Source organism: Herpailurus yagouaroundi, unplaced genomic scaffold (assembly GCF_014898765.1).
Source record: "Herpailurus yagouaroundi ecotype Mexico unplaced genomic scaffold, PumYag 140, whole genome shotgun sequence".
In the NCBI taxonomy this organism is placed as follows: Eukaryota; Metazoa; Chordata; class Mammalia; order Carnivora; family Felidae; genus Herpailurus; species Herpailurus yagouaroundi.
The window spans coordinates 53,166,031-53,192,292 of record NW_024412395.1 but is presented as its reverse complement, the minus strand read 5'-3'; the positions used below and the strand labels follow the sequence as shown (position 1 = coordinate 53,192,292).

Genomic DNA, 26,262 nt, shown 5'->3' with positions numbered 1-26,262 from the left:
ACACACACACACACACACACACACACACACACACACACACACACACAATCTCCGACCCTGAGACGCAAAGAGCAAGACGCGAAGCTCCGGGCGCAGGCCGGCCGCGGGAAGCCCGCTTGGCAGAAGGGGCAGCGGCAAGGTACCTGCGTCTGCGTGAGTCCCAAGGAGGCCGCGAGCTCCGCCCTCTCGGGCAGAGCTAGGTACTGAGTTTGCTGGAACCTCCGGTTCAAAGCCTGCAACTGCAAACTGGAATAAATCGTCCTGGGTTTGCGGATCTTTTTCCCCTTGCCATTGAAGCGCACTTCACCGCCTTCCACCACCGTGCTCTTCTCGGAGTCAGCCCCTGGAGGGACAGCAGAAGCGGAGGGCCGCTGTTAATGCAGGGACAGCCTTTAGTGTGGGGAGCCCAGGGCCAGTGGCAACCGAGGGGTGGCGGTGGCTGGGCTGAGAGAAAGAACGCTCAAGAAACTCCGAAAGCCAGGGAAGTGTCCCGTAAAGTCCGAGGGCCAGACCCCGGCCGCTGCAGGCGGACTGGGGCAGTTCCCAAGCGTGCAGTTCCTGCCTTTGCAGGGAAAGTTTGCTATTTTTGCAGGCGGCAGTTGAGGTTTAATTACCCTTAATTGCATACATTGTTTATAGCGCTACGCAATAAATAATTACTGAGACTAATACGTGCACATGTGGGTTTCTGTTTTCCAAAGGGGCATTGTGTGCTCGGCGCACAGAGCCACCCAGAGGCCCAGACAGTGCCAGGGGATTTATCTCAGATTTATCCTTTACTGGATAGTCGCGAGTTGGGTGGAATTTTGAAATATTTTTTTCTTTGCTATGACAAGGATCCATAGATTGATACCCGAAACCTCCATTGCTCCGGCGCCCTCCCCACCCCCACCTCTCTCTCCCCCTCTCCCTCCTCTCTCTCTCTCTTCCTCCCCCTTCTTCCTCCCTCCTTTCCTCCCTCCTTCTGTCCCTCTCTCCCTCCGTACCCTTTCCTCTCCCTCTCCTTCTCCCTGGCAGACGCACGTACCTGGGTCCTCCAGGCGGCTCTGGGCGAGGCTGGCGCTGCCCGGGTAGGACTGCACCGAACTGATGTAGGGGCTGGACGCGTGGCTGCTGACCGAGTTGACGTAGGGGTAGCCCAGCGGTCGGGAGAAAGACGAGGCCGAGCTGTAAGCGCCGTCGGGCTGCGAATGGCCCGCCGAATGTAAACAGTGCATGGAGTAGTGCCCGTGGGACATGGGAGAAGGAGACATTTGCTGGTTGGGTGGCCCAAACTCCATAAACACCGCCTTGCCCGACACGGGGCTGTTGAGACTTTCTGGCATGGTGGTCATGGTCATCTCTTCTCGCGGGGTCTGGGTGTGGGTCTCTCTCTCTCCTCTGCTTCCCTTTTGGGGGTCTCTGTGTTTCTCAGGACAGGAAGGAACCCAATTTAAGCGGAACAGGGGTTTTCACTTTCCATTCATAAGAAAATGGAGTTTGTCTCTTTGAAAAGTCTAAGCATGATGCTGCCGAGCTCCCCAAACTCGCTTCAAAGCTTTGACTCAGCCAAGGTCATAAATATTCATGAGCTGACGGAGCTGATTGGTCCGCTGTCTTGCATAATCACCGGGGATTGGTCCGAGGCGCTCCGGCTCCGCTGGACTAGAGCGGGCGAGGCGGCCGGGCCTCGGGAGAAACGCGTCCACACTTCCCGGCCGGGGCTCCTCTGCAACAGAGCGCGCCGCGTGGGGCGCACAATGGGCTGCAGCACCCGCGCCGGGACCTCCGCGGCCCGCGGCTCTTCAGCCTCCCGCCTCCCCCGGCGCGCCGTACTTCCCAGAAACCAGCGGCTCGGCGCAGCCGCCCTCCCCCCACTACGGTCCCCACCCTCCGCCCGCCCCCAACGCCCAGAAAGGGGCATCGCTTCTCCCAGCCGCCGTCACCCGGTCCAGCGGTCAGCTAGGGCTCCGGAGCCCGGCCGCGGCCTCGGAGCGCGAAGTCGCGCACGGGGGTGGGGGTGGCGGCACCGGAGGCGGCCAACCGAGCGCTGTCCTCCCGAGAGCCGTGTGCCTAGCGCAGCGCTCCCCTCGGCGGCGCCTCCCTGGCTCGGGTCCGCTCTGCCACATCCCTGGGGGCAGGTTTGGGGCCCTCTGGGCGAACTCACTCACTCGGCCGCCGCGCCGCCGCCGCCGTTCCCTGGGGCCCGCTCGCATTGCTCCAGGCCCAGCTGGCCACTCCAGCTCGAGGCTGCACCGGTCTGATTAAAGCAGTGCGCGCGGAGAGCCAGGAACCCGCGCTTCTCCTCCCAGGAAAGGCGGCCGCACCGCCCCCTCCCCCCAACACACACCCCCTCTTTCCCTCCCAACCTTCCTCCGCCTCCCCTTCCTCTTCACTCCCTCTGCGCCGAAAGCCCCGGACGCACTCGCCCCAAGGGCGCGGCGCTGAGTGGAGCCCAGGAGCCGGCGGGCTCAGTTTGGCTTGAGCAACCAGCACCAGGTGGTCAGTTTCCGGCCTTCCGGGGTCTGGCGAGAGTACCCCGGGTTTAGGAGTCCTGGGGAACACCGAAACCCGCGGCAAAAACAGGCCAGTGGCAGGCTCGCATATCTTTGTACAATCATGTCTCTCATTGTCGCCCAGGATCCTCCTCATCTCCAGTGGTCAAAGCGGGCGCCACTGGGCCTGGGGGCAGGGCTAGCAAAAGCTGCCACGGCGCCTTCTATCTTCTGGGGCGCTAGGTACAGAAAAGCGCACAAAAGCCCCCCGCCGCCGCCACCACACAGCCACCCCCACGAGGCGTGGCGCACACCACGCTGCCTGCTAGGGACTGTTGGTTCCCCATCCCGCCAGCCCCACGGTGAATCCCAAATTACTTTGTTAGGTAATTAGAAAGTGTTGATAATTATTTCTTTCATAATTTAGCGGTGTGACGGGAACGGGGAAATGATCTTGTGAAAGTTCACACGTGCAGATGTATTAGTTACTGATTCATTTGATTAAATGGTAGTCTCAAGTGCTCCGATCCGCAGCTGAAGGCGCCCCATTAGCATAACACTGATGTTTAATTTTCATACGCATAATTAGCCATATATTTAACACTAATAGCAACATGCAGCCTTTCAGCGTTAAACAGCCCGGGATTTGATCTGGCCTGAGCTGAACCTTCGGCGATGCACCTTCCCCTGTCTGGAGTGCTCAATGATCACAGGACAAACCTCTGTAATCAAGCACATTTTGGCAGAGGGAACACCAATAAAAATGAACATTCAAAACAAATTACATCGTGCTGTCGTTACAGATATTAGTGGAAGGGGCTTCTCTCTTTTTTAACTTCTGTAGCCGCAGCTGCTGCCCGCGGAATCCCTCTCCTTTGGTTTAAGGGCATGATGTTGGGGATAGCAATATTTCAGGCAGCGTGGTTGGAGCAAAAAGAAAAACAAAAGCAAAAAAAAAAAAAAATCCTTCAAACCAATAACGGGTTTGCCAACGTTTAAAAAGATTTTTTTTTCCCCTTAATCACCGAACCACACGGTGATGCTTTGTAGTAACAACCAGCTAATGACTCCGCCACCAGACTGCTCTTGGAGCCGCTCGACTCCTCTTGATTTCCTTGTTGCACTTGTGGTTTTAATAGCTCCTTCCTAGCGCCTGTTTCGGGGTGTGGAGTGAGGTGCGGTACGCACGCACGACAGCACGGATGCCGCCCGGGCCCCCGGTCTTTCGCGCGCACCTATAGCGGGCCCTGCCCACGTAAGTGATTGCCTCGGCTGGCGCGGGGTCGGGGTTGGGACCGTGGGAAGTGGCTGTTGACTTCGGGCGCTCAGGGCTACGCGTGAGGAAACCCGACGGCTGGGTTTATTCCAGAGAACTGAAAGATGAGGGAAGGGGGGAGAGACGGCCACAGGTCGCGACTGTCTACAGGGCTCTCGGTCCACATCTGGAGGGGGAGAATCCAAGCCTTTCCAGCGCAGGGGACAGGGCTGGCTCCGTGGAACAAAGGACCCGCACGCGCCCCCTCAGAAAAAGGTTTCAGAGCCTTGTTTGTGTTAGAAATGAATTATATGTGGGCGAGGGAGTCTCTACATTCGGGAATTATTTCCTAGCCCCAGAGAAGCAGGTCTGGGGAAGGAAGGCTGAGCCGGGGCCCTCGGGAGCGGAGACGCCAGGCCTTGAGTAGCTTCTGAGTGAGCGATCTTATCTCCCCCCACTCTCGGAGCCCAGAGTGGATCCCTCCCCCGCAAGTCCCCCAAACCCCCGCTGTTAAGACACCTGTTCTGAAACCTTGGTTTGCTAAGATCTTTGCCTGCCCCAACTCTGTGAGGGAGCAAAACTCTCACATTTATTCTGAGAGTCCCGGATTCCGAGTAGAACCTGTTGGAGACACCGCAGGACCCGCGCCGGGTGGTGGTAGCCATGGCCACGCGTGGGCGGAAATCCCCGCGGCCCCGCGGGAGGTTTGGGGCCAGTTCATCTGGGAGGTGGTAGCTGTGGTGCACGGGGTATTTTTAAATCTGCTTTCTAACTTCAACTTCAAAGCAGGTTAAACGGAGTTCGTTCTCATTCAAGTTTGTTTCCTACGGAGCGAGTATTGGCTGGTGCTGGTATATATACATACACGTGTGTATAATATTTAAATTAGGCTTGAACTAGTTACTTTAATATATAGGATTATAAACCTGTCCCCCAAATACTTCCATCTCAGAATAATTGCTGCCCAAGCAGCATGTTATCCCAGTGGATGGTAAAATCCTGTGGTCCTAATAAAATTATTCTTGAGGAACTTGGAGTAAACTGATCCGTAGATAAGATAAGTGGCTAACCATTGCAATCTGATTGTTCTAGGAGAGAAGTGCAATCATTATCTGGCAAACCTCCCCCAGGGCCATCTGGGCCTGGTTCCTTACTAGAGAATTGGATGGGTCCAGAGCAGCAGCCTCATCTTGAGGCTTTTGCTTGGCCAACTCTCAAGCATCCCCCAAGTTTTTCTATGGTCCTTTAAATCTTCAACCTTTTCCTCGTCTTTTCCAGCTCTCAGATCCACTTGAATTGGAACTACTTCGGTCCAAATTCTACATCTCTGGACACAGAGAAAGGGAGTTGGAGGGGTTGGAGGACACCTGAGAGAATCCAAGTTTAGGGAAAAGCTTGAACCAGCCACTTTTCTGAGTGCACTTATTGGCTTCAGTTTCCCATCTCTTCTCCACTCTGAGTGTCACAAAGTGAGCTGCCTCTTGGGTCCTGATCACAGAGGCCACCTGTCATGATAACTACAGGTGCTCACATTTCCTTGATGCTCTGCAGCTCAAGCTGTATTTAGAGGGTGGCAACTTTGCAAAACCCGTTTCAGTAGAAGCAAAAGTTAGCATAACCCCTGACTGCCCACTGAAGTTCAGACACCTTCACTGAACTTGCTCTTTAAACTATGACCAGAGCAGGGATAGTTTCTATGTGGTCTGCTAGAGGCCCCAAACCTCTTCACCTGAGCCCAGGTGTGAACAGGTGCTGGGGGGGGGGGCCGGGTGCTGAGGAAGGAAGGGTATTCTGATCAGAAATCGGCCTTTGGGAAATGCAGAACGTGGCCCCTTGGATTTCCTGCTTCGGAAGCAGGTGGAGCTGTGGGCTTGCCAGCTCGAATCCCAGCTAACTTGGCTCTAGCCCTCAAAAGTTTCCGTATCTCCCCGTGCTGGGATCCTCTGGGTCTCCATCAGAAGAGCACAGTCCAAAAGGGGCCAATATGGTCTGCTTAGGAGGTAGACCAGCTGGACACTGCTCACATCTGGACAGGTGGGGCCGATGTTCTAATTCCTAGTGCAACATACAGTCCTGTGTGTGTGTGTGTGTGTGTGTGTGTGTGTGTGTGTGTGTGTGATGGGAGTTCGGAGAGGGGCTCTCAAAAGTAACCTCAGGGATGGCCACTTAGGGTAGGATGAGGGACAAGTCGGAGGAGCCACAGGGGACTGGGAAAGTCATGTTTCTGGACTGATAAAGCCCTGTAGGGACCAGGCCCAGGGTTCACAGGCAAGGAAATGTTTGTGACCAACCCTTCCATTTGCGGGCTAATCTTTTCATCTCCAAAAGCAGCTATGAAAGGCCGGGGGGGGGGGGGGGGGTTGGCCCCTGAGAGTGCCAACGTGGGATCCACAAGGCAGAAAAAAGAGACTTTAAAACAATTACCAGCTAACATCTAGGCTCATTTTTCCCTCCTTACATGCACATGTGAAAAGTTTAGAGATTCAAAAATTAACCACCCACTCTCTCCCCCTAGTAACTGTCAGAGATGCAAGGAGCACAGACACAATGGTTAAGAAGGAAAAGCTTTTTACTTGGTCAGAGTCAAGACAAGGCAAAGCGAAAACCATGCATCTCTAGAAATCCCTCCTCTTCCAACCGAGGGCGTCCCCATTCCCCTCCAGAATCTTTTCCCTGCGTTGGGAAGTGCGGAGCGTTGGGAAGCCGAGCCGGCTCCAGGATCCATCCCTCTGAAGCCGCTCAGGCCAAGGCAGGGCTTGAGATCTGAGTTCCCAGCTGCCCCCAAACCCCACCGGGTTTTTCCAAGAGTAAATGCTAGGTTGGTTACTGCGTGAACTGCCGTTCGCCTGTGTCTTTTAAAAGTTCTCCAGCTAGATTTCAACAATTTAGGATAAAAACCTCCTGGCCTCTGTGACCTTCAGGTGGCTCCTCAGGCCTCGTGGGGCAGTTTGGTCAGGATCTCCACGCCCCCCGACGTGATGAGAACGGTGTGCTCGAACTGGGCGGACCTGAAACACACACAGCAGCCATGGGAAAGAGCGACACCCCTAGCTGTGGGGTCGGGGTACGGGGGCGAGGAGCAGCAGCCCGCCAGGGCCAGGGCCGTTGATCGAAGCTTCCCTTCCCATAGAATTCAAAGCCAATGGCACAGAAAGCAAACACCTTTGATTGTCCAGGGAGACCACAGTCCATGCATCCTCCAGGACTTTAAATTCGGGGGATCCCTCGGTGATGATTGGCTCTGTAAGAGGGAAAATATTTACTGCAGTGATCTAATCATATTCTTGTCAAATATTGTTTCTGTTTCGGCTGATTATGAAAAAAGAGAATAAGATGGTTCTCCTCCCCTCCCCGCAAGCGCTTCCCCCACGGGTTCATGTTGTCATCTCGCAAGGGCTGATAATTGATGTTGCTTACATAGTATACTACAAACTAAACAGTAGGAAGAGGAAACACCACCGCATTAAAAAATGTATGAAGTTGCCTAGTTCGTAATTTTTTTTTAGAAAAAAGGGCATTTTAATCAAGCCTTAATTAGGACCCTGTGGATAATAACCACCCAAACACCAGTCCCTCTTATAAATACCAGTCAGTTTTTAAAAATATTTGAATTTTTAAAACATGCTCAAAATGTTCATTAATCAGCAAATAACAATTTTCTTATTTCACTCTAATTGCTTCTCCATTAAGTACCACAGTCAGAAAGATGATGCCTCTGAGGTCTGAGGTGACTGGAATTTGGTGGTGACACCAACCACATGATCAGCCAGGAATGGGCAGCCAGAAAGGACATACCACTTGCTGACAGAGAGCAAGGGACATAATCACTTCTAGTCACTGGGTGTTAATGAAAAAAACAAAACAAAACCCCAAAACCAAAAAACAAACAAACAACAACAACAACAACAAAAAAACCACCAAAACAAAACCAAAACAAGACAAAAAACCAAACACCACATTATGCTGGTAACAAAATTAGAGGTTGGACGGCTGCCGTCTCCTAAATGTGTCGGTAAGTATCTGATTTAGGAAGATGGGACTCGAGGATATTATTTAATCAGATTTGCTATGCATCTGAATTATTTCATTACACTGATTGGCTTTATTATTCCTTCACGGCACTGCGTGGCCTAGGCCAGCGCTGCTGCCTCCACCCAGGAGCCACCGCTCTCTAAAGGGGAACTTGGGCACTGACCTATGGTGAACGCCATTCCCTCCTCCATGAGTAGATCGCTGTCATTCGCTGCAAAACAAAATATATGGAGTAGGGGGAGTGGGAAATGGAGAGAAAGAGAAACAGAATTAGAAGGACAGGACTGCTCAAAAACCTTGGTCATTTTACTTATTTTCTTTTAGGGTAGAAGGAAGGATGGAGAGATCTAGAATCCTGGTAGTGGCTACTGCCAAGGGGTTAAACACAGGGGTTCTGGGCCTTAGCCTCTACATTTTCTTTGCTGGGGGTCAAGACCCCTGGGAAGGGTGCACCAAGGCCTAGCAGAGGCAGCCTGGGTGTTCCAGACACCTGTTGCGTTCCCCCCTCCACTGTCCCCTGGCCACTTGCTTCAAGGTCTCCTGGTTTCACTGGGTCCTAGGCCCTGCCCTCCTAGCCCAAAGAGGAAGATACCTTGGGGAACTGATACGAAGGGAAGGCAGCCACTTAGTGTGCAGATTGGAGCAGGAGGCTAGGACAGGGCGGGTAACCCTGCAATAACTCCAAGTGTTGGGGCAGGGTGGGGTACACGCCTGAGATGCTCTGTCTGCACTCCTGCCCGGACCTCCTCTGAGCTGCCTGGGGCGGGGGGAGGAAGGACTCTCTGGTGCAAAAGGAATTCTGACCTACTGGGTCTACGGAGATCTTCCGGGTAATGGGTTCCAGGCGGTATTCCCTCCAGGGACTGCTCCCACCCCAAGCACACAGGTCAAGGCCCAACTTTCCTTTGGGCCCTGTCCAGGTGTGCAGCTCCCCTGGGGGCCACTCTATAGAACCACCTCCTACCCACACCCAAATCCTCCCACTGCTCTGGCCCACCCTTGCGTTCTCACTGTAGGGTGCACACCCAGGCAGTGAAAAGAGGAGGCTCTGGGGAAGGAACACAAGGGTGGGTATAATCTAGAAATCACTAAAGAGTACATGCTGCTAAATAGATCAGCTGTCAACGCTGTGTAGGATGTAATGAAGTTTAACCACAACAGTCAGCGGTTAGAGAAGGGGGTAGGAAAAGAAAAACAGAAAACAGTCATATGTGCATGCTGCTGGGACATTGATGCAGTGGCATTTTGTTTTCAGTAACTTTCTAGGCAAATATCCCTTGTGCCTTCTAGCCATCACCTTTTGTGGGAAGACAAAAAGCAAAATAAACCTTTCTTTGAGACTGAAAACTGCTGGGCTCTAATCCAATAACATTGTAATGTGCTGGTTACAATTAAGTAAACCCCCCCACCACTACACATACACATGCATACACACCAAAGGATGATAATAGGCATTCAAAGTTAGAGGAGCCTCAGGAACAAAACTGCCTTTTCCAGATTCCATTCAATCACTTTCTTACCATGATGCCAAATTTCTGGATGTCCATGAAAGTAAGATCCTATCCCATGTCCCACAAAATGTGGGCAGACTTGCAAACCATTCTGATGAGTTATGTGGCTTTAAAAGTGACCAAACAAAATATTTAATTAAATTAGGTAAGTTTTTAATGCATACTTAAAGTCACTTTAAAATAGCCCCTGAAAGAGAAAAAATCAGTTATATTTAGAATCAGATGATAATATTACTGTTTTCATTATTCTGGAATAATTAAAATTGTTGCCATTGCATGTAATGACTCCCTTTGGATAAATTAAGAAAAAAGGTATGTATCTAACATAGTAGTTTGTTTCATTTACCTTAGTACAGCATTCAAACAAGGCCACTTTTAGATGACAAATGAGTGTTATCTCATATATATATAGATCGATATACATAACCAAAATACATGTGTATAGAATGCAGGGAATAAAAACTTGCCTTGTTTGTATGAGGTTTCGCCAAAGACTGTGCAAATTAATACTAATTTGAGAACCAAACAGAGAAACAAAAATGCAATCTAGAAATGTGACTTCCTACTTTTATAGTTCCCTTGTTTTGGCCTATTTCAAAACATTATACATCTTAGAAACAGAAACACTCATACAAAAGGTCAAATCTGCTTTGTCAATATTCTTAAAATACTCCAAAACTTTGTGCTCATTGGGATTTCCATGCAAGACCTGTATCATTAACAAAATTCACACAGAATGTTTTTTAATCACTGTGATGCTTAAGAGAAGCTAGTATTGTGATTCCTAATTCTTAACGCTTTATTAGTTATTTCTACATGCAAATGTACTGGGTTCCATCTATTCCATATAAATGAAATGTGGCAAATAGAATCCAACCCTAAAATCTTCACCTATAAAGTTAAGAAGTTGTTTTTGAAATCAGGTGAACATATTCATTTCTAGGAGTACCACAAAGATAAGAACATATATACCATTAACAATTTATATTTCCACATGGATAAGGGGCACAGTGCCCTAACCCTAACCATAACAATAAATCAGGATTTATAGGACTCCTATTTAAATTTTTACCAAAATCAAAGTTTTCAGATCTCAAACTAGAGTTTCCAACAGACCCTAGGTTCAATTTAACATGAACTCAAAGGCAGCATGTCTATGAGCATTCATGTCAATAGTTATCACTGAATACGTTTAAGTTGCATCTCCAGACCTGTAAGATATCTTCCCTTGGACCAGGATGTCACTACAAATAGCAGGTGGACAGCCTCTCATTCAGAATTGATTTCCATGTAACCGATAGTGCAGAAATAGGTAAGCTAAGCATGTGTTGACAACAGGAATAATAAGTCAACATTTTTATCTCTTAAAGTTGTACCTTATGGTTATAGTTATTTCTATGTGCTTTTGCTCTTTGGGCAGGAGGTACAAAAACTTTTCCAAGGTGTTTCCATTTGTACCACACAATTTCTGAATAAAAACTGAGGAGTGGATAGAGGGTGGAAGAGAGACTGAGACAAGACAATACTGATCAAGACTTTTTTTTTTTTTTTTTACAAGAATGGGTTCTACTTAAACCTGTAAATTATGTGACTTCAATCCCAACTGACCTCAATGATTCTAAGAACAGTCAATGTAAACTGTTCTGTTTTATTTTCTAAACAAAACAAAACAAAACAAAACAAAACCCTAAAAAAAAACCCTGGGATCTAACTGATTGGTAGGCATCACGGCTACATCTTAAATGTGTGTTACAATGGCAATCTTCGTTTTAATTTCTGATGAAAGGAGAAGAAGAAAACCCACTCTGAAAAAACACTTGGGTTCCCTCTGCCATCATCCCTCTCATTCCTCTTCATAAAAAAAGCTGGGCAATTACAAGGTGGCTAAAGATATTTGAGTGCATTCTCCTACAACGATTTGCTGCCTGGATCCTGCTGGAACTTATGGTCATAGGAGTATCATAGAATGTATGCGTCATGAACGCAAAGGTCAGGATTTCACAGCCGGGTGGAAAGAAGAAAAGAACCGGACAAATTTCACTCAGCTCCTTGGCTAAGCACCCATCTCAATGCTTGATTCCCAGAAGCTAAGTATATACTTCTATCTGCTTTTTCAGGGTATTTTCCTTTTGGATTTGTAGTGAGCTTTTCAACACATACTTACTGGGACTAAATGCCATTAAATCTCATTAATGTCCCTAATTCCTACTTAAAATAATGCTCCTTCTACTACTTTGGAATATATGGGAAACACAAGATTATCTACCTGATTCTAGGGTCCAAATCTAATTTCATGGAGATAATCCAAGGGACCTGTAATAGCAGGTCCCGCTCTAACAGGAAAGCAAGTAGTGGTAACCCTGACTGTGGCATGGGAAGGTGGAGCATGTGTGCTTTTCTTAACTGGTGTGGTGAGGAAAATGGAAACAGCTGGACGGGCAGGGGTGCCCAAGAAATGCCTCCGTGGCGCCCCAACACCAGCCATTACAGGGCCTTGACCATTTCTGAGCACAAGGGTCTTCTTGTCCTGGACATTCCACTCATGAGATCTGCCTTCTTTCTGCTGAAATCTACTGAAAAGAATTCTCCTGGCATTAGCTGTTTTGTTCTGATTTTCCCTCACTAGAAATCCTCTCAGGCAGTACGTTTACCTATGAGCCTGAGCACGTTTATGACTTGAAGTCCTTCATAGGGACTATTTGGGGTGAGAGAAGAGGGGGAAGGAAGAAGGAAGTGTATAAACATAGTCTATGAACTTACTTTCAAATTATACTATTATTATAGTTCATGTTTCAGTTACAGTTTATAGTTGAAAGAGAAATCTCTCTTAAGGAATTTCATCTTGTGACTGTTTTCTTCAGTTTAATTCCCTTTCGTGAGGTAGTTTTCCTCAATTGAAGTATTGTCTGGAGAAATTAAAACTCTTAATACATTTCAGCTACATTTTATGACTAAGGATACATTCGCCAAGAGGGCAGAGGAGTACTGTATTTAAGTGCATGCTCTTCTAAAGAAATAAAAATGCACACGGAAATAGTTTTATCACCATTTCTACGTGAATCCTATAAACAGCACCAATTTCCAAACAGTCGTATCTCTGATTAAATGGCACCTGATCTTCCAAGTTACAGAATTTTACCTCAGTCTTTCCAGATTTTTATTTTAAGCAGTCAGCTTTGAATGAAGGAATGCACAAGTCCAAGGAATCCCTCTAATGACAAGTAATGTTTAAGTACAATTAGTAATATTTTTGAAAGCCAACAACCGTTTTCCAAAAGAACGGTACACGTTTATGTCTCAAGCTGGATCACAAATTACTGTATTTTTCTTACAATAGTGCTGAACTTTTATTTGAGGTTTTCTGTTTCCGAAAAGCAGACATGATGGGTTGAAATAAAAGATAATTTATTGCAGTGCTTACTTTCGTGTGCAGAGGGAAGCAGTGTAATTGTAATTTACAGTAGCTGTCAAGAAAAATCCATCACGGATGACATTAAAATGACTTATTTTGCCTGAGCCACTTATTGTTTAAATGTGCATAATCTAATAGAAAGAGATTATTTTTAAAAATCTGCTTTATATTCTTCTAAATTAATATCAAAACATATACTTATGAATTAAACATTAAAAACCATTTATTGATACTTTCATCATGACATTTACAACTGTAAGTTTAAATTATTTTTGATTGAACTGTCACATATTTGGGATGCGTGAATCTACACATTCACAGTATTCTCATATGCATGGATCATATCATCTAGAGATAATTACAAATACACGGATTTAGAAATAATTTAAAGCAAATGGAGGTACAGGGAGTATGGTAACACTGTAGCCCAAACATCACTAGCCATCCCTCATGAAGCACAAGGGCACAGAGAGAACTCTTTTCATTAAACTATTTTAGCCAGTGTTTCTCCGGAGATATCATCCCATCCTTACAGGCTTCAGAGAATTTCAAAATTTCCCATAAAGATCACTCGGTTTTTGGTGATGTACTACTCATAAAAGATGCTTGCATGTTCTTTTCATGGTGTATCAGGAGAAGGAATTTGTGCGAAAGATGGTAAATATCTTAAAATAAGTAAGGCTGGTTGAAAGATGCTTGTAAACCTTCGGTCTGTAATGATTCCAAGTACTTTTGGCTTAAAGGTGGAGATTGTTTATTTACTCCCTTGAGATCTTGCCTGAATAAGAAAAGGCGAAATAATAGAGGTCCAGAAACACTGCCTTAACACACCAGAACAAACATTTGTTAGTCCCCAGTGGCAGACACAAGCCATCTAAACAACGAAATGTATCAGGGTAAAAGTAAAAAGTTCATTGTCTATTATTTTTCACGTAGTTTTTGTAAGTGTAGTTGTTGAGACTGATCTGGTTTTCAAAGGAGCTTGTACATGCAAATTCATCCTCTGCGAAAACTGACCTTTGCGTCCAGATAGCTAAAATCCAATGTCACTTTCAATTCTACTCTTCCTCTTCTTCTTCTTCTTTTTATGTAGCTAGAATTAATGTAGTGAATATGTAATGAAATGCATTATCCTGCATGGAGATTTATCAGATTTTCCGACTGAATGCTACGCTTTGCGAGTACTAGCTGGAGTTCACCTGCATGTTGGTGTGGCGTGTGGCTCTTTTTTGTAAAGAGTTAAGTCGTACACAAAAAAAGGGAACAAAGGTCAGCACCCAGCCGCCACTTGAATGTGAGATTTTTCTTTTTATTCCCCTTGATGTATACTAGGCTCTGTGTTATTAGTCTTAATGATGGAAAATTGTAGTGTTGATACAAATCTTTTTTTCAAAGTAGTAGGCGGGAGCTCCATTTGTTAGTAAGTTTTTTTGTGACTAAAAGCCACGGACAGTACATTTATGTAGCAGTAAAAGGCCTAGATGCTCTTTCCATAGCAGAGCTAATTATTCCTACTGTGACCTTACTGATCTAGCCTGTTCCTAGCACATCTCATCTGCACGCCTGTTCCTCTGTGTAGATGGTGTCAGAGAATATGAAAAACCCTATAATGAAACCATTTTCATGATGGAGAAAGGCTACTGGAGTTGCACTTGCTACAAAGAGGCTCAATTATATGAGTAATTGTGATAATTTTCTACATTCATAGCCTTCAATGGGGAAAAAAGAATGAGAGCCACAAAGGAAAATTACTTTAACAAGAAAGTACAGAGAGTAAAAATGGAAGAAGAGACAAAAAGGGGAAAAAATAACCAGAAAAAAAGTTTAAAAAATAGATCTGGAGGGAGGAATAGCGAGACAGGGAGAACAACAGAAATGCTCAAAAGCCCATGTGCAGCTGTGTTGCACAATTAAATTGAATTTTTTTTTCTGCAGTTGATGAATGTGACTACTGCAAATGTGCCTCTGTAGTTAGCTATCATTTGTTGTTCCGTGACAGGAAAAGGATAATTACCTCTCAGAGAGAATCAAAGGCTGACATGCCCTTTAGACACAGCCATGAATGCAGAGCTCGATAGAATGCTTGAATAAGAATCTAGTGTTCTCTGCCCCCTTCTACTGAAGAATAAATTTTGTTAAAATGCAAGAGCACCACCAGTAAATTTGTTGAACCCTAGGTGTTCAAAAATATGAGATACATCTATCGACTCATCCCATTTGCAAAAATAAAACTGCATTTTGAATTCATTTCTATTATATTCATGGACAGTAAGATAGTGAGATATGCATTAAATTTCTTTTCCCAGTAGGGGTCTGATTCAACATTTCCTATGAAAGAACAGAGAGACACTATCCTTTTTTCCCAGGCTAGTTAGCCTATAATTTAAAACTGTCAAAAACACAATTTTGCTCGAAGTCTTCAATAAAAGCTTCTCAGATATAACCCAAAGAGATTTTACTAAAGTTTGATTCAGACATTGTTACAATATTTTTAAAGCCATAAATACATTTAACTGATATTTTATTGCCTTTTTTCTTAAAGTATTTGAGGGCTTACGAAGAAAAAAGGCAGCATCTTTTCAAGGTGACTACGCCTTCCATCCTTTAGACAAACGGGAAGTGTTCAATGGTTCATATTAATGAGAACAGTGCTTTAAAAGGTACTGATGTGATCATCTTTAACAAAATGTATTACTTTTAGATGAAAACACATATTCCGTATGTCTACTTCAAAACAGTTATGGGGGAAAAAAGATCTAAACGTAGGTAACAGATTATAGGGAAAAGTCTTGAATTCAGAAAATACACATATACTCACAAAGCACGCATAGAATACCGTTTGGAAAATAAACAATGGTGTACAGGAAAACTGAACCGGACGAGAAAAGGACATTAGCTTACCCTTTTAGCCTGTTTGCTAATCCACTGATTTGAAAGGTAAGGCTTGCTCGAGCTAATGCTTTTTACCTTTGTATCACAAGAATATGTTTCACTTCATTCCTTTATAAAATTTAGCTTTTCTCCTGTTTCATTACCCAAGAGTTGGGATGTTTACCCCCTTAGGTACTTTTTTCCATATTTGGTATGATTTTGAGTAAAGGAACACTACAGACTAGTATGTCGAGCTAAAACTAAAGCAGTCGTATAAATATTGCTTGCTGCTCTTATAAGTTTCCCGCTGACCTGAGTATAATTCACTGTTTTAAAGTCTTTCTTTTTTTTTTTTTTTTAAACCCAGGGAACAACACTGCAGCTTGGCAGTCCACATACTGATATCAGACTGAAATGATGGTTCTGAATCATAAAACATGTCATCAACTTTATACCAAGCCACCAATAACCTTTGTACCATTTGCCAACCCTCCCTTTACTTGTCAGTGTAAGGCTTACCTGATTGTGTTTCCAATTACAGAGAAGGGAGCCCCCGCTCTGCAAGCTGCAATTGCTTCATCTCTACACCTCCTGGCAACCTCCACTAACTTTTTACCACATTCGTCCACATTGCCCACCAAAAATGTTTCAGAGGTATCTCCATGGTAGCCATTGTAATAGACCTAAACACAGGCAAACATTTTAAAATATGTTCTTGTTTGTAAATGTACTCATTAAAGTATATATTGTGCTCATCTATGCATTTAGTAGATTCATATATTTCATTCTTCCAGAATTACTCTCAAGTTTCCCTACCAAAAAAAAAAAAAAAAAAAAAAAGGGACATGCTAAAGCCTCACAGAAATTTTAAAAAAAGAAGCCATACAACAATATTACAAAATTTAAAAATAAATATGTAATGGTAGGGCTATTTCAATAGCATTATGATTAGCAATGCTATTAAAATGTTTTGATACCTCATTTTGTTTCTGAGAAGACAAAACTACATATGCATAATTTACTGACCAAAGACACTGACCCATAATTACTATAATAGGTCTAAAGAACCCAGAAGTATTTAACATAGTGAGAAGTTTCTTCAGTGTCATGGAGATATATGATCTTTTATTTACCATTTCTATACTTGGAAGTGATAGATAAGAAGAAATAAAATAGACTTGTCAGTATTAGACATAGGAGAATTTAGTTCTAAGAATTGAAGTGGCTTGATATGAGAATGAAATATGCTATGGAAAAGTCCTATCTGGAAGTGAAACCTTAATCAAATGTTCCAGATAGCAGAATGTTAACAGAAAACACTATACATGGGTTTTAAAGGATTAAACGATAACAAAATAGACTTAAGGATAAAATTATAGAAAAAACAATTTTATCAGTTGTCAATGATTCAGAAGGCCCCATAGGATCTTGAAAAATACCAGATTTGTTATAAAAATCAATAATAACAAACACTATAATAAACAGAGAAGGTAGAGGAGACTGGTTGAAAGCTGATCCTTAGACATAGCATGGCATTTGCTATTTTGCATAAATTTGACCTATGTAATTATTTTTCACATTTCTCTTTCTCATGAAGTAGAATGCAGAAACTTATAAAAAAGATGTTTATCTGAGCTTCCTGACTGTTTTAATACTGATTTAATATCTTAAATCTGTATACTATTCTGCATTAAAAAAATACTATCCTCTGTAAGGGAAGCAGGAAAAGTCTTTACTGTGTCTTCGGTTTCTAAGTTAGAAAACTGAGGCATACACAAGTAACTTGTCTCAGGTTAGTGGTGGAATACAGAGGTAGATCCAGATTAATATGATGGGTTATTGGCTTCTAATCAAATGTTTTCTCTACTATGTCAAATGACCTTAACTCCTTGCAATAGAATTTTATACATTTATTCCCATTTGCAATCCAAGAAAGTACAAGTTTGATTTTATACACAAATATATAACAGTTGCCAATACAAGAGTAATAATCACTTTACAAAATGCATAGGGGCACCTGGGTGGCTCAGTCCGTCAAGCCTCTGACTTTGGCTCAGGTCATGATCTCGCGGTTCATGAGTTTGAGCCCTGCATCAGCCTGCATCGGACTCTGTGCTGACAGCTCAGAGGCTGCAGCCTACCTCAGATTCTGTGCTCCCTCTCTCTCTGCCCCTCCCCTGCTTGCACTCTGTGTTTCTCTCTCTCAAAACTAAACATTAAAAAAAAATTTTTTTTAAAAATTTTTTTTTAACGTTTTTATTTTTGAGACAGAGAGAGACAGAGCGTGAACAGGGGAGGGGCAGAGAGAGAGGGAGACACAGAATCTGAAACAGGCTCCAGGCTCTGAGCAGTCAGCACAGAGCCCAACTTGGGGCTCGAACTCACGGACCGTGAGATCATGACCTGAGCTGAAGTCGGACGTTTAACCGACCGAGCCACCCAGGCGCCCCTAAACATTAAAAAATTTTTTAAATGTGTAACTCAGTGTTTTATAACTGTTATTTAAGTAAAAATATTTTTTAAAATCTTTATTTGCCTTTGTATAATTCTTTTGGCTAGCTTTCAAAATGACTACTTAGAAAACTCAATATATATGGAAATAACGATACTTTTGAAAGTCTGTGGCAGTTATCTATAATTAGGATTTGTGTTCACAAAGTATTCTTGTTTTGTACTTCATTTATTTTTTTTTTAATTTTTTTTTTAACGTTTTATTTATTTTTGAGACAGAGAGACAGAGCATGAACGGGGGAGGGGCAGAGAGAGAGGGAGACACAGAATTGGAAACAGGCTCCAGGCTCTGAGCCATCAGCCCAGAGCCCGACGCGGGGCTCGAACTCACGGACCGCGAGATCGTGACCTGAGCTGAAGTAGGACGCTTAACCAACTGCGCCACCCAGGCGCCCCTGTACTTCATTTATTAAACAAATATTTATTGAGCAACTACTCTGGATATCTCATTGTCTATTTTTTAACATTCAACTTTCAAGGGGGAAAGACGCCTGTTTTCCTGTGATGTATATACTACATGTAAACAATTATAAAACACATAATGAGTATTTTCTAATAAAGTATAAGGATCTAATAATGGAGTCTTTCACTTAATAAAAGATCTCATAAGAAATATAATTTGTGGGGAAGGGTAAAGAAAAAGAAATATAATTTGTTAAGATACCTACCTGTATGCTTCCTGACTCCTCCATATTTCTAGACACCTGAAATATTTCACTTTGCTTTATTAGTTTTGCAACTGTGAAATATTTGAATGTTAAAATTGGAATTGTTTATTAAAAGTCTTCAGGAAAACAGAAAAGGCATGGAATATTCTCTTTGGATGAACTGGAAGCAGCAGGAAAGAGTGTGCTGGTTTCATTCAAAGCAGCAATATTTTATTAGGGGGTGATTAGGTGAGATGATAAATGTAAAACCCCTAAATCAGTTACAATTCAAAAGAAAAGTATATCATAAAAAATACTTTATTTCAGGTATACTTCATAAAATATCTCCCTCTACATGATTCTGAGTTGGAAAGATAAACCAACTGAATCTATGTGGAGCAAATGTTCAAGTATTCTAAGTAGGACAAAATGATATATGAAAAAGTATCAGCAATAAAAGAATCCCTGACTATATTATCATACAAACTGATAGGAAGACAAGAGGGTGAGTTAATTTAAACAACTAAAAATTTGACCAAACCCAACGGTTGGATGCCAATTTCTACCTCATTCCCACGCTTACCTGTCTTCATGGTCTGGATAGACAAATAACTATCATTAAAAATATTTCCTTATTAATAGAAGCTATACTCCTTGAATGTTGTCTGTCTCAACAAGTTCTCATCAGATGATTAAATTTTATTTATTCATTTAAAAATAATTTATTAATCATCAGATGTATAGAATTTATCTCCAATCTACATAATCCAAAGGAACCGCTACAAAATTTTTTAGTAAAATGAACTGCCAAGGCACAAATCATCCAAGTCTGAGAATAGTGAGAGGCTGAGGGAATTAGTAAAGGTTAGAGCTTGTACAATTCTAAGTTTCCATGTGAAATCACTTTGGGTTGTTATTTAAAAGAAAGGCTGTTAACCATTTGGTAAAAACTTAGGTTCAGTGAGAAAACCACTCTGTTTGTATGTTCCAAGTTCAAGGCTCTCTACACCCTCTACACCAGAAATGGAACACGACGTTACCTTCAGGGATTTTAATAAATCTAAGGAACACTGCTAGCAAAAGAGTTGCTGTCCAAATAGACTGACACACACAGGCCAATGTAGCCCCTAATGACAGAGTAAGATAATGACAGGCCCCACTCAAAATCAGCAGGAAGAGGAAGATCAATCTTGGCAGAGTGAAGGAAAAATGCTGGCTTTCTTCGCGTTAGCTCATCTCATACATATCTAGCTTCAGCAGCTGCCCAGTGCTGTGGTGCTCTGCATTAACTACACAGTGGATCAATAACAATTACACCTTCTCAAAAACATGACACATAGCAGGATTGGGTTGACATTTCACTTAGGCCAACATTGATCTCAGTGCATCTGATTCCAGCCCTAAATTCAAGTCAGGCCTGGGTTTACTTGGAATAAACACAGAGTTAAAGACAAAAAAGGAAACCAGCTGCTTGCGTCTGGGTCTGGAAGTAAACAGCACTTCCCTTGGTGCAGTTCACATTTTCAATCCACAATTCTTCCTGTTGCTACCAGCAATTCTGAAGTTGATCAAAGACTATTTTTTTATATTATTTACTCACCGTGACATCAATGTTGATAATATCTCCATCCTGAAGAGGTCGACTGAAACATAAACAGAATAAAAATGGTGATAGACAGATCTCAATAAAAGGAATGTAAAAATAAATACCTAAGACTATCACACATCCAGTGAGTCACAATGATAATTTGGAGTGGAAGAGGAATAAATGGAATAACTATATCTAATCTTTAAGTTACATTAGTCACATCAAATTTTACAAGACATACATAATAGGAACATACTGCCATTGTTTAAAAATCTTTAAAACAGTCTTTAAAAAAATGTACTTATTAGTTTCCTTAATTTTGCAAAGACCCAAAACAACAGTTGATAATCTATATTTGCCTACATTTGGATTTTTACCATTTATATGGTTAAAACTTAAGAAGGTAAAAGAAATATTTCATGAACCATGACTTGTGTGGATTACACACTGCTTTAACAAACATTAAATTATGTCCCATTGAGGCAAAATACTTCAAAATTTTTGTTTTACCATAATCAGCTTCAAAAGTTTACAGGTGGGTTTCAATTAAACTAGTATCTTTCAACATATGTTATAGATCTTAGTTTCATGTTTTAGTTTCCGAAGGAACAATATGTTATTAAGCAATGAATACCTGTCAGGAATACCATGACATAGCACGTTGTTTACAGAGGTACAAACAGATTTTGGAAAACCTCCGTAGCCTAGAGGTGAGGGATAAGCATCATGACTGATGATTTCCTGATGGACAAGAGCATCTATCTCTTCAGTTGTCATGTCAACCTAAAATATTAAATAAAGAAATTGTGCAGCAACCGTTGAAGTCATTTCCTGCACTCATTGACTATGTCTACAGCTACAGTACTTTCTGATGAGATTATATAAATTTACTGTGACAAACTTGTGATACAACAGTTTAATTAATGGTGATTAACATTAAATTTTTAATTGTGCCTTTTGGACAACTGTTTGGGCATAGGATGGTGTTATGGGCTATTAGGAAATGGACACTTTAAACTCTAAGATCCTTTAAATTATCCGTGAGTCATTCAATGACATGACTCCTTTGGGCCTGAACACTTCACAAAGCTTCCTGGGCAATTCCTTCCTCTTCTTCAATGGTTAGTGCCTCAGGCTAGCTGAAGCATATAAATACACTCTCATAAGTATCTTCAGTTTAGATGACAAAGCTTGAAAAGTAGGTCATCCCACACGTTCTTATCTAAGAGAAATCTTACATGGGCTTTGCAGCAATGGTGGGGAGATTATGGATCATTATTTTAAAAATTCAGTCTGATACCTATCGTAGAAATTTGGTTTTCACAAATCTTGATTTCTTTCATACCTGAATAAATCCATTGTTTTAAAAAAATACTTTGGAGAGTATTTTTTCTCAAACTCAAACTAAAAAAAATCCTCTCTCAAACTAAAAAAAAACAAAAATAAAATTGAGTTTTATGAGTACATGAAGATATCTCCATAAACTCGTAAGTCATAAAATTCTGAAACAAAATCTTTTACTAAAAATTAACTATTTCTGTAATATTTCTTTGTGTTATTTGATATTCACATTAAGCTTAGTTATGTTGCTATAACAACTTTATTATACAAATGATACCCTAAGTGATTTCATTCCTGAGACTCACTTCTTAAATTCTGCCCACCTTTTGGAAACTACAGGCCCATATATATTTAAGGATTCCTATAAAGCAGGGTGTTTCTCAGATTATTCTGGAAGAACTAAATCTTGTAGTAAGATAGTTGTCCATAGTTACATTTTTATATTACCTATAGCTTTGTGTTATCTGCTCTAATCTTTCTTTGCAGAGCTAATGCAAGAAAACAGGAAACAAAGGATGAGGCAGAACAACTCTTCAGGCACACAGAAATAATGTGGGGAATAAAAGCAGAAACTACAGGCAGGAATAAGGAGGCAGAAGTCAGAGCTGTCTGCCCTGGATCAAGTTGGACAGGCTGACTGGGCCCAAAGTATTTCTGGAATCCTGATACTTAAAACTGAATTTGGATTTTAAGTTACCTCTTAAAAAAACACATAAAATAATAAAATCCCTTTCCCCCATCCCAGGCTTTACTTGGTTTTTAACAAATTAGATATATACAAAGGAAGAGTTAAATGGAAAGAAGGCAAAGAGGAGGGTTTGTTGCCCCTTCTGTAAGCCCTTCTGAGGCTTGGTGAGACGCCACCTTTAAACTCTTCCCAGCCAGGAGGAGGACACGACGGGCCAGCTGACAAGCCTGACGAAGCCCTTGAATCTGATCTTCATTCTTAACTTCTATGCTGTCTCCCCAGTCGGGTACAATGCCTGTCGTCACATAGTCTGGCTTCTTTATGTGCTTGAGGAAAAAGGATTGAAAATGAAGATCAGAACCCAGCACACGACAATGGGATCATTTTTTCGGACACAGCCTCCTGCTTCATGGAGCTCTGCCCTTCCTGCCGGAGCACCGACCTCCGAAGCCAGCACAACAGACCCTCCAGGCTGCCCCCAGTTCCTTCCCCTGCCCTTTTGAACTTAACGTTGCCTGTTAGTGCTGCTTCTGGATGGTCTGTTAACCTTACTGTGCTTTGAGTCAAACTGGTCTGAAGTAGACTTCTGGTCAAAACAAACAGTGGTTTTCTTTTCTTCCTCCTCCCATGCCCGTAAGAAGCATTATTGCCATTGATGAAAAAAATAGCACCAAGCTTCCAAATTGCCCAATGGCTAATTAAGAGCACTTTCATCTTTGTAACACAAAGATAAAATTTATGCAAAGGATAGCTCACAACACCCTCTCCGAATGAACGTATGTAAAAGGCTGACTGTCAAGTCTTCTGAAGCCTATTACGTAGACACTTTTCTTACACTTCGCAACTGTACCCAAACTAAGAAGGGACTAGAGAACAAAACCAAACAGCTTTCTTTTCTTTTTCTTTCTTTCTTTTTTTTTTAAGTGCATAAAGAATACCTAGAACATTTCCATCACTTGTCAAAAACAAACAAAGAAACCACCCCCCAAACTCAAAACATTCAACTCTGATCACCCTTGCAGAACATTCTCCACTGCTTACTTAAAACCTGTGGGCAGCATTCAGAAAATAAATACAATTTTACACACAGAGCTTCTTTCAGTCCCAAGGTTTTGCTCAGGTCTTTACAATCTATTTATGGAAAGTGCCACATAAGCATTGTTGAGCAGTACCCAGGAAGGGTACACGGCAGTTGGGAACAGGAAGCTGAGGGAGATAACGCTATTTCAATTGACATCACAGCAACTGTGGAAGGGCTGAGGTTAGGGGTCTGCTCTTCGTGAAGCGTATCACACAGGGCTTAGGACTGTCACTGATTCCTGTGTTCAGAGGGGCCTTCCTGACACAGGTAATGCCACTGCTCGCAGCACCACAGCTGAGCTCTGGATGAGCACCTGCTCCTACAGCTTTGCCACCAGGGCCCAAAGCTCGCTCGGTCTCCCCCGCAGACTGTGCTCTCGTCTCCACTCTGCTTTGTGATGTGGCCAGGTTACAATTACAGGCAGAAGGGCTACTGGGTTGTCACTGACACTTCTAAAACAATACATTCATCTCTCTGGACATTTCCTTTTCTTTCCCACTAAGGAAATACCAGGAATATACTTCTGGGCTCTGGTAGCCTGTCTCACTGGCCCCTTTCCACAAAAAAGGGCCACTCACTTTCAGGGAGTATAATATACTTAATGTGGGTTTACTGCTAAAAAAAAAATGCATAAAAGGGGGAAGGCAGGTGATTTTTGTGAGAAATCTATACTTCTTTCAGCTGTTCTCATTCTTCCTACATGACCCACACACCTCCTTTATACTGCATTTCGAAAATAGATTCTTTCCACAGAATTGTAATCTCTGAAAAAAAATCAAGAATGCTCTGAGGCAAGAGGTTTTATTTAATTATTCTAAAAGAGGATTCAAAAACAGCAGCACTAATCCTATGGAAAGTATAAGGGCAGGCTTTAGGAAAAAACACCTAGTGTATTGGCTTCAAGTAATCTCTCTTGAATGATCCCAATTTGACAGCCAATTTTTTTATTTCTCTGAAAAAGTTAAGAAACTATAGACACGTAATTTTACCTCCATGTTAGAAATTTAATATAGAAAATTTCATGGTAGAAACTAATTCTGAATAATCTAAGCAGCTGTAAGATGAGAGGTTTAGTTAAAAAAAATTAACGTGATAGAACTGCAGATGTTACAACTTCTCAAATCACAATTTTAAATCATAAACCAACTTTAAAAATTAGGATTCAAAAGGCTCAGAAATGAAAGGCGCAAACACATTTGATCGCTTCTGCAGTTAACCTTTATCTTGGCTGGAAAAAGCAGCAGATCATAGGCAATACAGTACCTCAGGCACTGGGTGGGCTGGAGAAGCTGCGGCCGGCAAAACTATACTGTGTGAAATATCTCTTTGTCTCCGGAAAAAGAAATTTCTTCTTTGTTGACTGCTTGACTGCTTGTGTAAGTAGATATGATTGAATGGTGAAGACAGAATTCTATGATAACCTATGAGCAGAAATAGGCATATTTTAAGTTAAAAAAACCTAACATAGTGCTACATGTTAAGATGCTGCTTTGTTGTCTATTAAATCATTATCCTAATCCTTCACTGGCTCAAAAAAGGAAAAGCCCCAAATAGAAAGGAAAGCAGTGGTATTCTGAGTTCTAGTACAATAATAGCACAGCATATTTATTAGCTAATACTATGTTTACATAAATGTTTGACAATGGAAAACTCCACTCTAACGGGAAACAAACATATAGAAGCATCTGCTAAGTACCAGGTCTGCAAAAAGAACAATTTCTGTTGTGGTACCTTATGCAGCAAATGTGCGGATGACCCTAGATTCAGGGCACTGTTTGGGTGGCTTTATATTCTTTAAAGCTGTTTTCCTTTCAAGAATCATGGACAAATTGCCAGCTGCACTTTTTGCCCTTGATAGGATTACTACTCTGTGTTAAGTTCACGTGCAGGGAGGCATTATACCAAAATTCACTATGATGAATGCTCAAGTCAGATAAAGACTAAATAGCAGAAGCGTAGGGTGTAACCCTGAAACAAAATGAACACAGGATCCGAAAGTACCCACAACAGGAATTTAGAAACATCTATCGAAAATTTTAAATGCACATATCCTTTGACTCAGCAGTTCATCTCCTAGGACCTTACCTTGCAGGTATTATGCAATAATGGATATACGAAGATGGACCCTCACTTTGTAGTAGAAAAAAAGGGAAATAACACAAATTCCCCTCAATGGGGGACTGGGGAAATCTTTATGGTATATCTACGCAACAGAAAACTATGAAGCTATTGGAGAAGAAGCTAAATCATTTTTATGTGTTGACATGTAAAGAAGCCACCATCCATTGTCAGGAAAAAAACACATGCTGAACAATATGTATAAAAAGCCCATTGATGTAAAAATAATTTATACATTTATATAAGTTTGTATATGCCTATAACATTTCTGAAAATTGATACTCATCAACAGTGGTTATTTTTGGGGCATGTGATTGGGGCTGGGGGTGGGGAGGAAGACTTCCTGATTCATTTTATCTTCTTCTATACTTCTAACCATCCACTTTTTAAACCATCCACTTGCACTACTTTTATAATTAAAACAATAGTTTGAAAATTCCCCGACATATCACAATTGCACATCAGGGATCAGCAAACGATAGCCCGAAGGCCAAATCTGGCCTGCTGCCTGTTTTTGTACAGCCCATAACCTAAAAGTGATTTTTTATGTTTCTAAATGGTTAAAAAGAAATAAGAAAATAATATTTTTTAATATGTGAAATCATATGAAATTCAGATTTCAATGCCCATAAATAAAGGTTTATTGGAACACAGCTTATAATTATCTATGGCTGCTTTGAGCCACGGTGGCAGAGTTGAGTACTTGTGACAGAGACTGTATGACCCACAAAGC

General features: G+C 42.3%; 2 protein-coding genes across 4 annotated transcripts in view; both read right to left on the bottom strand.

Moving 5' to 3' along the window:
• The window catches only part of DLX1 (distal-less homeobox 1), a 5,090-nt gene extending 2,821 nt beyond the window's left edge, over positions 1 to 2,269 (bottom strand). The window contains exons 1-3 of one of the 2 annotated variants that reach the window (XM_040475391.1): positions 2,151 to 2,269; positions 1,028 to 1,708; positions 144 to 343 (exon numbers count right to left, since the gene is read on the bottom strand). In XM_040475391.1, coding sequence (XP_040331325.1) covers positions 144 to 343; positions 1,028 to 1,340 — 513 coding nt within the window. In that variant the 5' untranslated portion in view covers positions 1,341 to 1,708; positions 2,151 to 2,269. Of the gene's footprint in view, positions 1 to 143; positions 344 to 1,027; positions 1,709 to 2,146 lie in introns of both variants that reach the window. The other variant, XM_040475393.1, reaches the window with a different exon arrangement.
• Positions 2,270 to 6,280: 4,011 nt separating this feature from the next.
• METAP1D (methionyl aminopeptidase type 1D, mitochondrial) overlaps positions 6,281 to 26,262 on the bottom strand; it is a 90,100-nt gene continuing 70,118 nt past the window's right edge. The window contains exons 2-10 of one of the 2 annotated variants that reach the window (XM_040475389.1): positions 24,675 to 24,832; positions 22,507 to 22,656; positions 20,936 to 21,084; positions 20,314 to 20,356; positions 16,075 to 16,238; positions 9,282 to 9,379; positions 7,925 to 7,972; positions 6,892 to 6,970; positions 6,281 to 6,737 (exon numbers count right to left, since the gene is read on the bottom strand). In XM_040475389.1, the coding sequence (XP_040331323.1) occupies positions 6,659 to 6,737; positions 6,892 to 6,970; positions 7,925 to 7,972; positions 9,282 to 9,379; positions 16,075 to 16,238; positions 20,314 to 20,356; positions 20,936 to 21,084; positions 22,507 to 22,656; positions 24,675 to 24,832 (968 nt within the window). In that variant the 3' untranslated portion in view covers positions 6,281 to 6,658. Of the gene's footprint in view, positions 6,738 to 6,891; positions 6,971 to 7,924; positions 7,973 to 9,281; positions 9,380 to 10,935; positions 13,463 to 16,074; positions 16,239 to 20,313; positions 20,357 to 20,935; positions 21,085 to 22,506; positions 22,657 to 24,674; positions 24,833 to 26,262 lie in introns of those variants that run through there. The other variant, XM_040475390.1, reaches the window with a different exon arrangement.